At 42.8% G+C, this 12,613-nt stretch overlaps 2 protein-coding genes across 2 annotated transcripts in view; one reads left to right on the forward strand and one right to left on the reverse strand.

The window, feature by feature from the left end:
• The window catches only part of LOC130046065 (regenerating islet-derived protein 3-gamma-like), a 36,770-nt gene extending 34,403 nt beyond the window's left edge, over nucleotides 1–2,367 (reverse strand). Inside the window, exon 1 of the mRNA XM_056138984.1 lies at nucleotides 2,277–2,367. Within this exon, the coding sequence (XP_055994959.1) occupies nucleotides 2,277–2,346 (70 nt within the window). The 5' untranslated portion in view covers nucleotides 2,347–2,367. The remainder of the gene's footprint in view (nucleotides 1–2,276) is intronic.
• Nucleotides 2,368–5,863: 3,496 nt separating this feature from the next.
• Nucleotides 5,864–7,755, forward strand: LOC130046066 (regenerating islet-derived protein 3-gamma-like). Its single transcript, XM_056138985.1, has 4 exons — nucleotides 5,864–5,933; nucleotides 6,216–6,334; nucleotides 7,289–7,406; nucleotides 7,688–7,755. The coding sequence occupies exons 1-4, from the start codon at nucleotides 5,864–5,866 to the stop codon at nucleotides 7,753–7,755; spliced, it is 375 nt and encodes a 124-aa protein (XP_055994960.1).
• Nucleotides 7,756–12,613: the final 4,858 nt, after the last annotated feature.

Consider the following 12,613-nt stretch of genomic DNA (forward strand, 5'->3'; position numbering starts at 1 on the left):
GGCCAGGTATAGCTGACAGTGTGAGCAGAGACAGCAGACCTGAGTGGGTTTCCAGGGTGAGAATCAGCCTGTCAGACTTTTGAATCTAGGACTTAAGCCAAGAATCTTTGCAGGGGTATGTTGCTGGATCACCTCAGTGGGGCTTTACAATTGGATGAAGGTTCCTAAGGATCTGGATGAAGGTGGATAAAGGAAGAACTAGATTTCTCTCAGGCACAGTCTTTCCTCAGTGAAGGTCTGAGAACAGAACTCAAAAGACATCATATGGATATCAGTATTTATTATCATTATTTAACAAATCAGGCTTTAAGCATAAAAAGAAAGGATATCAGTGAGACTAGGGAAGAGGTACAGGGTATGGGGTGTCCAGGGTTGAAAATGGGTGGAGATTTCCTTCTAGAATGTATTTAAGACCAGAAGAATATCCTCGAGGAGCTTCCTGCGGATTCAGTCTGTAGATATCTGACGGGATTTAGCTCTCGAACTTGCAGATGTAAGGCAGTACATTCCTACAGTCAAAATTTTGCCATTTTTCATAGCCTAAAGAGACAAGGAGAGGAGAAATGAGTGGAGTTTTGAAAGCTGCAAGTGTGAGAGAGAGGCATCACAGACAGGTCCAAAGTCCCTCCCACCTTCTGTAAACCATGCTCCTGCACCAAGAAAAAGGGCCTCCGTGAAAAGAGAGACAGAGGCTAGGAGAGGGAAAATGAGACATGAATTTTGAAATTCATCCCTGTCTAAAAGGTCAGGCTTAGAAACTTGTTTTTGGGGATATGGCAGGAGTGGAACAGATCTGCACATAGAATCTTGTCTCGTTCTTACCTGTGTGGCTAAGAACGGCCCCGCAGTACCCGGAATTGGTAGGGACTCCTTTCTCCCAGGCCTGATAGTTCAGCAGATCACCATTACTCCACTCCCATCCACCTGCATTGGGTTGAGTCTGTGAAGACAGGACAGACGGACAGCTAAGTGTCAGTTGCCCCAGGGATGCTCTGGCATCATCTTCACTGGAATCTCTGAGTTACACCCAGCCTAAGAGAAATGTTTGGCGCTTTGTGGGCTCCTCTCTAAAAATTCTCTCTAAAGACTTGGTCTAGTGTATAAGTGTCAAAGCCATCAATACCAGTGAGAGTAGCAAGGATTGTTTAGCACAACCTGTGGTGCAGTCCAGGCCATGCACCTCTGGGGCTCAAAGGCATGTAGATTATGTAGTGCACAGTATACCCACCCATCAAGAAACAACCACTTGACAACCTATTCGGCACCATCACTGGCCACAGCACATAACTGAACTAGGAAGACTTCAGTACTTATTGTTTGAAAATAGGGATTGATATCAGCTAGAGACAAGTACACACCACACAGCACAAACATCAAATGGACCCAGGGCTTCATTCTCCAGAAGAGCACCAGACTACTCTGGATTTCAGGGTGGATGGTCTAATTATTGGGCAGAGTAAGGAGATCGGCTGACTCGAGATGGCAAATGGAGCTGTAAAGTTACCCGAGAACAGGAGCTGTAATCTCAACTCTGTGTTGTCATGGAGTCCAATCCAGACAAGAGAGGGTGCTGCCCCACTGTTCTTGATGAGGGAGCTCACGAAGTAGCCCTCAGACTGAGTGGACATAGACACGAGGTGTCCATTGCGACGTTTCTGGCATTCCGTCTATGAGAGGAAGAAAACATTGGGAGAAGCTTGCATTACACTAGGACTGAGGAAGTGGAGGAAGATAAGCAACAGCAGGTGTAATGTAAATTGTGATTATCATTCTACCTAGTATGTCGCAATAAAATGGAAGCTCCCCTGAACTCCATTGTCTAATCCCCCTCCCTGCACACACACACGAATACACATTCCAGTTGCAAGTCCAACTACTCACATGCGCATCCATCCAGGATTTTGCTGTCTTAAACAATGCGTAACAGTGGTAGCCATAGGCCGTGGAGCCTTTGGGGCACCTGGCTCTTGGAGAAAGCACTTCATTCTGCAGGGCTTTTCCTGAGATAGGAAAAGTAAAGATATGACAAAGTAAAAAGAAGAATGTGCAATTTTGTTTAAAAAGGCATCAAGTACTTCATGAGGGCGGTACTTGGAACAGTGAACCATGACCATCCCTCAGCTTTCCAACACATTCAGAATGCTTCAAGTGTCACCAGAGACATTCGATGAGAAATCATCTATTCCACTATTTCACTTGGATTTTATGAAATGCCCAAACTGTGCTCTCGGATCTGCGTGTCCCAAGACACAGGGGCTGGATGTGGGAAGGCTTACCTTTTACCTGGGCTTGGAGCACCAGGCAGGAGAGCACCAGCCAAGCAACAGTGGTCATGGGAGGCAGCATCTTGTCTCACGGGAGAAGGCTGTCAGAGGCAGGGATGAAAACTGGTTCAGGGAGAAGGCAAGCAGAGGGGCCACTGCTCCATCTCCCTGTTTTGTCTCATTTCCAGGTGAATGGTATCTCCTAATAAGGTGACAGAACAGGCTTGATATTCTGAATACTCTACCCAGGAGGCCTCTGCGATTTATCACTGCTGAGCCTGACAGCGTTTTTGTCCTCTCAGGAGCAGGAATGTGTCTCACCCTTCCTCTGGAATCCAAGACTAAGCCCTGTCTTGTAGAGCATCCCGTATCAAATCCCACTTACCTTACTTGCCGGGGAGGTTTGGTGGTGTGTCAGATCAAGAACGACCAGACTTTTAAAAGATGTTCTGAGGGAGGGGCACTGCAATGAATGACACCAAGTTCTGACCTTGCAAAGGCAGGGCAGAAGGGAAAGGCAGGGCAGGGTTTCTAGTAAATTTCTGAAATGGGGAGGAGTCTTCCTCTAAGTGGCTGGGAATTGCCACAGGTGTAGCCTCTTTCAGGTACCAGATTAACACCTCCTCTGGACTACTGCCATCTGTAACTTTCCCCACATATCAATTTTTGCTCATAGCCTACAAGATATGAAATCAGATTTCATCACTTTTTTCCTTTGGTACCTTAAGAAGAGGAGAAATTTCTAGATATCAGGACAGGGAGAGTGAATTTGACAGAAGAACAGTGTTAGAGTGTCATTGGCAAATTGTTCGTGTTGTAGGTGCTCTAATTTTGTCATGTTTTTAATAAATAGTCCTTTAATTATATCACACAATGATATGAATTCTAAAATAAAATGATATTTGATCAGACAATACCTGCACAAAACAATACTATAAAAGACACGTACCACTGGTGTAGCCCTCAAAACAGCACACATACACACACACACATGCACACATAGGCATACACACACACACACACACACACACACGCACATGTGCGCACATGCAATCTGAAAGGGAATGATAGTATGTTGACCAAAGAGAGGACTTTTCATGCATTCACCCCTGTTAACACACCGTCCCCTGAAAGACCACTGTGTGTTACTTTTAACGTCTGTGTCTCTGCAGAATAATTCTAGTCACACCTAGCACTTATGGGCCAGGGTGTCCCCTCATCCTTGGACCCGCTATTAGAAGTGCTATCCTGTTGTCGAGTTTCGCCATATTGTCCCTGGAACTCCGTTGGATCAGTTGGAATCTCTGCACTTTAGCACTGTCCTCCCGTTATTCATCCATTTGCTCAAGCGGGCCCAGTAACGTCTCCAATTTGAGACTTGTTGTTACTGTGTTTGGCATATTGAATACATCATGGGGAGCTTGCCAGGCTTTTGCCGTGTGGGTGAGATACTCTCGCTAGCTTGCTGGGCTCTCCGAGAGGGGCAGAGGATTCGAACCTGGCCCGGCCGGGCGGACTGCGTGCAAGGCAAACGCCCTACTGCAGTGCTATCGCTCCAGTCCTCCGGAATATCACAATTCCCAAAACCAATGATCTGGAGCAGACACATTTGGGAGACTCACAGTCACTGTCCTCCCGTTGTTCATCGATTTGCTCGAGCGGGCCCAGGAATGTCGCCACTGTGAGACTTGTTACTGTGTTTGGCATATCAAATACATCGTGGGTAGCTTGCCAGGCTTTGCCGTGTGGGCGAGATACTCTTGGTAGCTTGCCGGGCTCTCCGAGAGGGGCAGAGGAATCGACCCGGGTCGACCTGGTCGGCTGCGTACAAGGCAAATGCCCTACCCACTGTGCTATCACTCTAGCCCATTTTGAAAATGTTAGGTCCCTAGGGACCCTGAGGGAGATTCCAGAGTTAAAACTCTATAAATTAGTAACTCTCCCTTTCCTGCCCTCCTTATCTGTTACCTCCCTTAAGAACTATTCCCTTATCCACCTCCGGAATGCAGGGCTGAGAATCTGAGGAAGCAAGGTGATAACCAAATGTCCAAGTTACCTGATGCCCACTAGTCACAATGCCTATGTACGTAAATGCTGATCTTTGAATCTATAGGCTAAGGAGTGATGTACTTCTACATGGATTGGTTAAGAAAGCATATGTTGTTACAAATCTATTGGCTATGAAATGCGCGGGCTTTGCTGTAACGGCCAATGAAGGCCTATATAAGATCCCCTTTGAAGAGGTTCGGGGTCTTGCCTCACCTAACTGACCTGCGTGTCTGTGTAGGCGGCTTGACCCTGGCTAGCCAGTCTTACAATAAACCTTGCTTGCTGTTTGCAGTCTCTGGAGTCTCTTTGTCGTTAAAGGGAGATCACGATCCGTGCCCTAACAGAAAACAAAATTGTTAAATGAAATAATCATCCAGAGAAATTTCCCCAGAGAAAACTAAATTACAAACAAATGGTAAAAGTAGCGACACGAAGGTAGTTAGGAGGAAAGTGAACTGTAGTTCCCTAAGATCTGGCTTTGCTGGTGTTGATATATACTTCCATATATCAATCTCCTTAAGGTTACACGTAATATTAGAGCAACATATCTACACATTATCACTTGCTTTCTTTTTCAAATTTTCTTTTTACTTCACTATATTTGAACTTAAAAACACCTATAGAATCACAGACTCATGTGTCTTTGAAATCATTTCATTGAAAAATTTTCTATAAGGTTATATGGACTGATTAAAATCTATTACTAATTAAACCTGTGTTTGAGTTGAGAAATGTATCATCCTTTTTCTTCACTTTTCCACTTATATAATATATGAAATTATAAATATACTTATAATAAAATCATATCTGTATATATTTGTCTTAGTGATAAAATTCCTGGTAGATTGCTTATAAATGAACGGAGTTTTTCTCTGACTGACACAAAATTTTCTGAACAAAATTTTTAGAAAGAAAAATTTTCTAAACATACATAATATGACACTGTGAAACTGTTATACAAAAGGAGAGAAGAACAAAAGACTCACAAGGAAAATAGTGCTAAAACTCTCTTCCATTTAGTCATAGTGAAAAGATTAAATATAGGTGCTTGGAGTCCTGAGAAGACATTTCTCTGCTATCTGAAAGAGGCACACCTGTGGCAATTCCCACCATATCTCAAGAACCTCCAGGAATCCCTGCCTAGTCTTTCCCTGCACGGCCTCAAGGTTGTAACTTTGCATTCTTCACTGCTGTGTCCCGCCCCCGAACATCTTTTAAAAGGCTGGTCCCTCCTGACCTATGGGCTATCAAAAATCCCTGCAAGAAAGGTAAGTGGGAACTGATGGAAGACGCTAGAGGGAGGAGGGGAAAACTTCCCACTCCTTAGAGGACACAAGCACTGTCAGACTCAGCCTTGATAACCCTGATTGGCGTCTTGGTTAGAATATTCAGAATATCAAATCTGTTCTGTCACCATAATGGGAGATAACGATCATCTGGGAATTAGACAAATACAACAGGGAGATAGAGCAGTGGCTTCACTGCTTGCCTTCTGCCTGACCCATCCAACTTTCATCCCTGCCTCTGACAGCCTCCTCCAGTGAGACAAGATGCTGCCTCCCATGGCCACTGTTCCTTGGCTGGTGCTCTCCTGCCTGGTGCTCCAAGCCCATGTGAAAGGTAAGCGCTCCCACATCCAGCCCCTGTGTCGTGCGATACACAGATCCGAGAGCACAGTTTGTGCATTTCATAAAGTCCAAGTGAAATAGTGAAATAGATGATTCCTCATTGTATGTTTCTGTTGACACTTGAAAGCGTTCTGAATGTGTTGGAAAGGCTGAGGGATGGTCATGGTTCTCTATTCCAAGTACTGTCCTCATGCATATCTCCGTGTTGCCCTTTCCAAAAAAATACCCCTTCTTCTTTTCCACTCCATCACTCCTTTACATTTTCCTATGTCAGGGGAAGACCTGAAGAATGAAGAGCTGTCTCCAAGAGTCAGGTGCCCCAAAGGCTCCAAGGCCTATGGCAACCAGTGTTATGCTTTTTTTAAGACAGCAAAATCCTGGATGGAGGCTCAAGTGAGTAGCTGTACTTGAAACTGCAATGTTTATTCCTGTGTGCAGGGGCGAGGGGGCCTTAGACAGTGGAGTTCACGGGAGCTTCCATTTTAGTGGGACATTCTAGGTAGAATGACACGCATAATTTACAGTACACCCGCTGTTGCTTATCTTCCTCCACTTCTTAAATCCTAGTGTAATGCATGCTTCTCCCAATCTCGTTCTTCCTCTCATAGTCAGAAACCCAGAAACATCGCAATGGACACCTCGTGTCTGTGTCCACTAAGTCTGAGGGCTACTTCGTGAGCTCCCTCATCAAGAACAGTGGGACAGCACCCTCTCTTGTCTGGATTGGACTCCAGGACAACACAGAGGTGAGATTACGGCTCCTGTTCTCGGGTAACTTTACAGCTCCATTTGCCATCCTGAGTCATCCGATTCTCTTAGTCTGCCCAATAATTAGATCAGGCCATCCTGAAATCCAGAGTATTCAGTTGCTCTTCTGGAGAACGACGCCCTGAGACCATCTGAAGTTGTGTGTTGTGTGGCATGGCCTCATCTCTAGCTGATATCAATCCCCCTTTTCAAACAGTGTGTACTGAAGGCTTCCTAGGTCAGTTATGTGCTGTGGCCAGTGATGGTTCCTAATATGTGCTGAGTTGTTGATGAATGAAGCGTGGCTACACTGTTCACTAGAGAATCTACAGGACCTTTGAGGCCCAGAGGTGCGTGGCTTGTATTGCAGCACGTTGTGCTGAGCAATCCTTGCTACTCTCAATGGTATTGGTGACTTTGATCTTACCCACTAGATCAAGGCTTTAGGGAGAATTTTTAAAGTTCCTCTCTAGGTCATCTCCACCAAGAGCCAAACAGATTCTCTGATGCTGGCTGTCACTCAGGGATTCCAGTGCACATGCTGCCAGAGCATCCCAGGTGCGTCTGAGAATCATCTGTCCGTCTGTCCTGTCTTCACAGACTCAACCCAATGCAGGTGGATGGGAGTGGAGTAATGGTGATCTGCTGAACTATCAGGCCTGGGAGAACGGAGTCCCTTCCAATTCCGGGTACTGTGGAGCCGTTCTTCACTACACAGGTAAGAACAAACAAGTTTATATGTTTATATCTGTTCCATTTCTGACATATCCCCAAAACTAGTTTCTAAGCCTGACCTTTTGGAGAAGGGTAAATTCCAACTCCTGACTCATTTGCCCTTTCCGGGCCTCTCTCAGATCTCTTTCTACTGAGCCTCTTTTCCTTGGAGCAGGATCATGATACACAGAACAAGGGAGGCACTATGCCCCTGTCTGTGATGACTCTCTCTCAGGTTCACAGCTTTAAGCATTCCACTCATTTCTCTTCTTCTTGTTTCTTTAGGGTACGAAATATGGCAAAATTTTGACTGTAGAAATGTACTGCCCTACGTCTGCAAGTTTGAGGGCTAAATCTGGTCGGAAATCTACAGGGTCAATCCACATGCAGCTCCTCGAGGATGTTCTTCCAGTCTTAATATGGAGCCTGGAAGGAAATCTCCACCTGCTCTCATCCCTGGACACCACATTCCCTCCGCCTCCTCCCCTGTCTCACTGCGAGCATTTTTCATTTTCAACGCCCAAATGAATAGCAATAAATATTTTCATTTAAAATGGTATGCTTTTTTGTGTTGTGCCCTTTGAGCCATCAGTGGGGAAGAATTATTTGTGAGAAATATCTAGGGTTTTCTCTCTTTCTGACTTCATAGATATCCCTCCCTGAAAAAAAAATAGGGATTGATTTTCAATCCCCCAGCAAATTGTTTTATACATTGTGGGACCTCTTCGTTGCTCTTTGCTGCTGTACTGTTTGGGACCTAGATATTTGTTCTGGAATCCCCCAAGTAAGATCCAACCTGAGACAAAGAGAAACTTCATGAAGGCAGACTCCTATAGCAGATGGGGCCTATTGCTCAGAGAGAGGAACAGCAAGTTTGAGGCTCATATTTTCCTTTTCTTTTTGGAAACCTCCAAATCATTCACCTTTGAGAATATACTAGAGAATGTTTTCACTAGCAGTGCAAGAGAGGTCATTTTCCACAACATCTCTGCCAACATTATCGTCCACCTTTTTAATATATACCAATCTCACTGGCATCAGATTATCTCTCATTGTAATTTTTTTCGTGAAGTAACAGAAAGCTAACATTTTTCACATTACCTACCGTTCACATACTCTCTTTTGGACACATTATTTTATTTTCTCTCGCCAAAGTTTTGTAATTTTGAAAACTTTTTATTTGCTGTTGAGTTTTATGAGATCTTCATAAAGCTTTGATTATAGCATTTGATCTAATATATGGTATGCATATATTTCTTCAACTCTGTAGACTGCCTGGACTATCTTTTAATTCAGTTAAAGTTTCTTCTTCTACATTTTCATTTATAGCTGACTCTAGTCCTACTTTTTAAATTTTTTGGGTTTATTTTCTCTTCTAGTTTATTTATATCATTGTGCTTTATTTGGAGAATATCCCATGGTCGCTGAGAAGAATGCATACTTGGCTTTAAGAGATGGAGAGTTCTATGTATGTCCATTAGTCTCAAGTCTTTTAGTGCCTCTGGTAGAGCTTCTATTTACTTACACATAATCTTTCTGGTTTATTTGTCTAAAGGAGAATGAGGTGTTAAGGTCTTTGATTACAGCGGTATCATGCTGTCATTCATCTATAACATGATTCTACTAGTATAACTTCATTCTAGTATAGTTTTATAAATTCTCTGTTCCTTTGTTTTGTGCCAATAGATTGATAATTTTAAAAATTTTTATTGAATCACTGTGAAATATACCATTACAAAGCTGTTTGTTCATGATCAGAGTTCAGTCATACAGTATTACATCACCCTTCCCTCCACCAGTGTACATTTCCAGCACCAGTGACTCCAGGTTCCCTCCTACCACACCCTAACCTGACCCCCCAGCCTGCCTCTATAGCATATGCTTTTACTCTCTCTCTCTGTCTCTCTCTTTCTCTCTCTTTCCTTTTAACACTCAGATCTTGTCCTGATTGATCATTCCAAGTTTTTACTGTCAGACTGGTCTCTTCTCTAACTTACCTAACCTCAGCCCCCCACACGCCTGTGGTTAGTTCCAACCATTGATCAGTCCCCTTACCCCTGTTTTTCCTGGCCATGGATATCAACACATTGATAATTTTTAAGTCCTATTGTCTTATTCATCCATTAACTTGTGTATTATGTTTATTTCTGGCATTACTTTCTTTACTTGAACACTTTCTGGTCTGCCTCAAGTATAAACTTCACTGCTTTATTAAGCCTACCATTTTCTTTTACAAATTTACTGACCTTTCATTTTAATTCTCCTTTTATTATCAGATTTCCAGTGTGTGTCTTGTAAGAAGCAGACTACTGTATTATGTTTCCTGATCCATCCATTCCCTCTGCCTTATGATAGGAGTTTAGTCTACTCCCATTAAGAGAAATTACTGATATGAAGGAATGAACTAGTCGCCTATGAAGAATTTTATTTTCGTGCATTTTGGCTATTGATTTTTATAGATGGACATTCAGCATTTCTTGCAGAAAATTTTTATATCTAAAAAACATTCTCAACTGTAGTTTGATAATTTTTATAATCATCCCTTCAAATATAAATCAGATACTTTCAAAGAAGAGGATTCTTGGTTTTAGGTTTTTTGCTTGGGCATTTGACGTTCATTCTATTTTCTTCTTGTGTATAATGTTTCATTTTATAAATCTCTTATAATTCGTATGATGCTATGCTTGCATGTAAGTTCTTGTTTTATCTTTTCCCCCCTACACTTTATTTAAACACTGTGGTTTACAAAGTAGTTTGGGATCATTTATTTAAGCATTCAATATCCCAAAACCAATCCTACCACCACTGTCACCTTCACTCCACCATTCTCTCCAATTTTACCAAATACCCCTCAAGCCTGCTCCCATAGTAGCCCACAATAACCTATTTTGTACTGTTTGTTACCATTAAATTTCTAGTGGAATGGTTAAAAATATATATCTTTAGAAGAAAACTTGTGTAAAATTGATCTCACCCTGGAGACAGCAAGTTCATGCGCAAGGGATTACTAAAATACTGTTACAAGTTACGTCTTCTGGGTTCATGTTTTTGTCAGTCAGTATTGGTTGTCTTCTACGTTGCATCCCATTTAATTTGGTATGCTACTGCTGGATTATCAGTGTTGTAGAGTTTTGAGGTGTTGCACGGCTGCTTATGAATCTGTGAGCTCAAGGAAATCTGATTTTTTAATTGGGCAGCAAAGCTAGAGTAAAATTTTAACTGGGTGGCAGCGTTCATGGCTTCTAGAGGTAGAGGAGGTGGTGGTGTAGGAGACAGCAATATTATCTGCACCTAGAGGTAATGATACTGGTTAGTTAAAGATCAAACAAATTAAACCCATTAAAATAACAACTGTCCTCACGTTGTTCATCGATTTCCTTGAGCAGGCCCAGTAATGTCTCCATTGTGAGACTTGTTACTGTGTTTGGCATATCAAATACATCACGGGTAGCTTGCCAGGCTTTGCCGTGTGGGCGAGATACTCTCGGTAGCTTGTCAGACTGTCTGAGAGGGGCGGAGGAATTGAACCCGGGTCGGCCACATCGGCTGCATGCAAGGCAAATGCCCTACTCGCTGTGCTATCGCTCCAGCTGACTAACAATACTTTACTAAATTCTTTACTAAATTAAAGAAAAAGGAAATATTTTCTTATTTCTTCTTCCTTCTACTAATATTTCATGAGTTCAACATTGTGCTTTAATTTTGATTGTATGAGTCTCAGCTAGTTCTCTCTAAAATTATATGATAAGGTGATATACATACACATCAGCATCTTTCACACAATGTTTTCACACAAAGTTTTCACACAAAGTCTTTCACACAAAGTTTTGCACATTTGTGGCTCATATATGCATTGAAGCACCCTGACCATCGTCAACGTGAATTTAAGAGGAATAGCTTTTTAGGAGAGAAAGATAAGATTGTAAATATCAGGGAAGAGAACATTGATATCAAGTGTATCCACAGACAAACTTCGAATGTCTGGACAACGTAAAGTTACCAAGGATTAAATTGGATAGAATCTGACTACTAGTGAAAGAATTAGTTGTTCTACATTAGGTCACGGTCCTCCCGTTGTTCATCGATTTGCTCAAGTGGGCCCAGTAACGTCTCCATCATGAGACTTGTTGCTGCTGTGTTTGGCATACTGAATATGTCGCGGGTAGCTTGCCAGGCTTTGCTGTGCGGGCGAGATACTCTTGGTAGTTTGCCGGGCTCTCTGAGAGGGGTAGAGGAATCGAACTCGGGTTGGCCAGTTGTCCGCTTATAACGCAAATGCCCTACCCGCTGTGCTATCGCTCCAGCCCCTACATTGAAATATTCAAAAGTGTTTACCAGGGTAAGAAATTTATAAAACTTTCTGGAAGAGTTTTCCTCAATTTCTGACCATGGCTCCCTTCTAATCTTGCTTATTGTAGTCTCCAATGTCCTCTCAATGGCCACCCCTAGTCTCATTCTATGGCTCCCCATTTACATATTTCAGTGGTGGTGTGGCCTCCTTGGAACTCTCAGGCGACTCTACGGCTCTTGGCTGGGATATGTTGGTGTAGAACAAAACTTGATAATGAGTACACTCTTAGGGAAAAAAGCTTAAGGGAGGTAATCACAGTCTCTAATGATCGATATATAAGCACCGGAGCAAAAAATTCAAGTGATTAATTTTTTCGGGGGGGGGGGGAGGGCAGAGCTCCCAAGTGGTACTCAGGAAGGCAAAGAGTCACCTCTGAAAATTCTCAGTCAACTGAACTATTGGGTAATGCAAGGGCCATGGATGTAGTGTTGTTATGGCCCTGAGGTACCAGGAATTACCTGGTTTGTGCCAGTAGTATCCTCTAGGATTATGTCCAGAGATGCTCAGCGGAACGTGTTGTATTGGAGATTGAATTTGGATCAGAAGCATGCAAGGCATCTTGATTTATGCCCTGTAGTCTCTTCCCCAAGTAATTAATTTCTTTTCCTTTTCTTTCTTTCTGTTTTAGATAGATGTGGCAGACCCAATGTTCTCAGGGCTTATTTCACACTAGGCTTAGGGAACCATATGTGGTGCCAGGCATTGAGTCAAGGTTGGCTGCATGCAAGGAAAGAAGTTTTTCACGATGCATTTAAATAAATTTCATAGTCAACAAGTGATATGCTCCTATCAATTAATCAAGCGTATAAATTAATTAAGTGTATCACTTAATCACTTAATCACTTAATCCCCGTTATTCA

The sequence above is a fragment of the Sorex fumeus genome, unplaced genomic scaffold (genome assembly GCF_029834395.1).
Source record: "Sorex fumeus unplaced genomic scaffold, SorFum_2.1 ptg000131l, whole genome shotgun sequence".
In the NCBI taxonomy this organism is placed as follows: domain Eukaryota; kingdom Metazoa; phylum Chordata; class Mammalia; order Eulipotyphla; family Soricidae; genus Sorex; species Sorex fumeus.

Coding starts and splice junctions, on each gene's coding strand:
- LOC130046066 (XM_056138985.1), top strand. CDS start 5,864: ATGCTGCCTCCCATGGCCACTGTTCCTTGGCTGGTGCTCTCCTGCCTG. Junction 5,934..6,215: donor GCTCCAAGCCCATGTGAAAG/GTAAGCGCTCCC, acceptor TTCCTATGTCAG/GGGAAGACCTGAAGAATGAA. Junction 6,335..7,288: donor AATCCTGGATGGAGGCTCAA/GTGAGTAGCTGT, acceptor CTGTCTTCACAG/ACTCAACCCAATGCAGGTGG.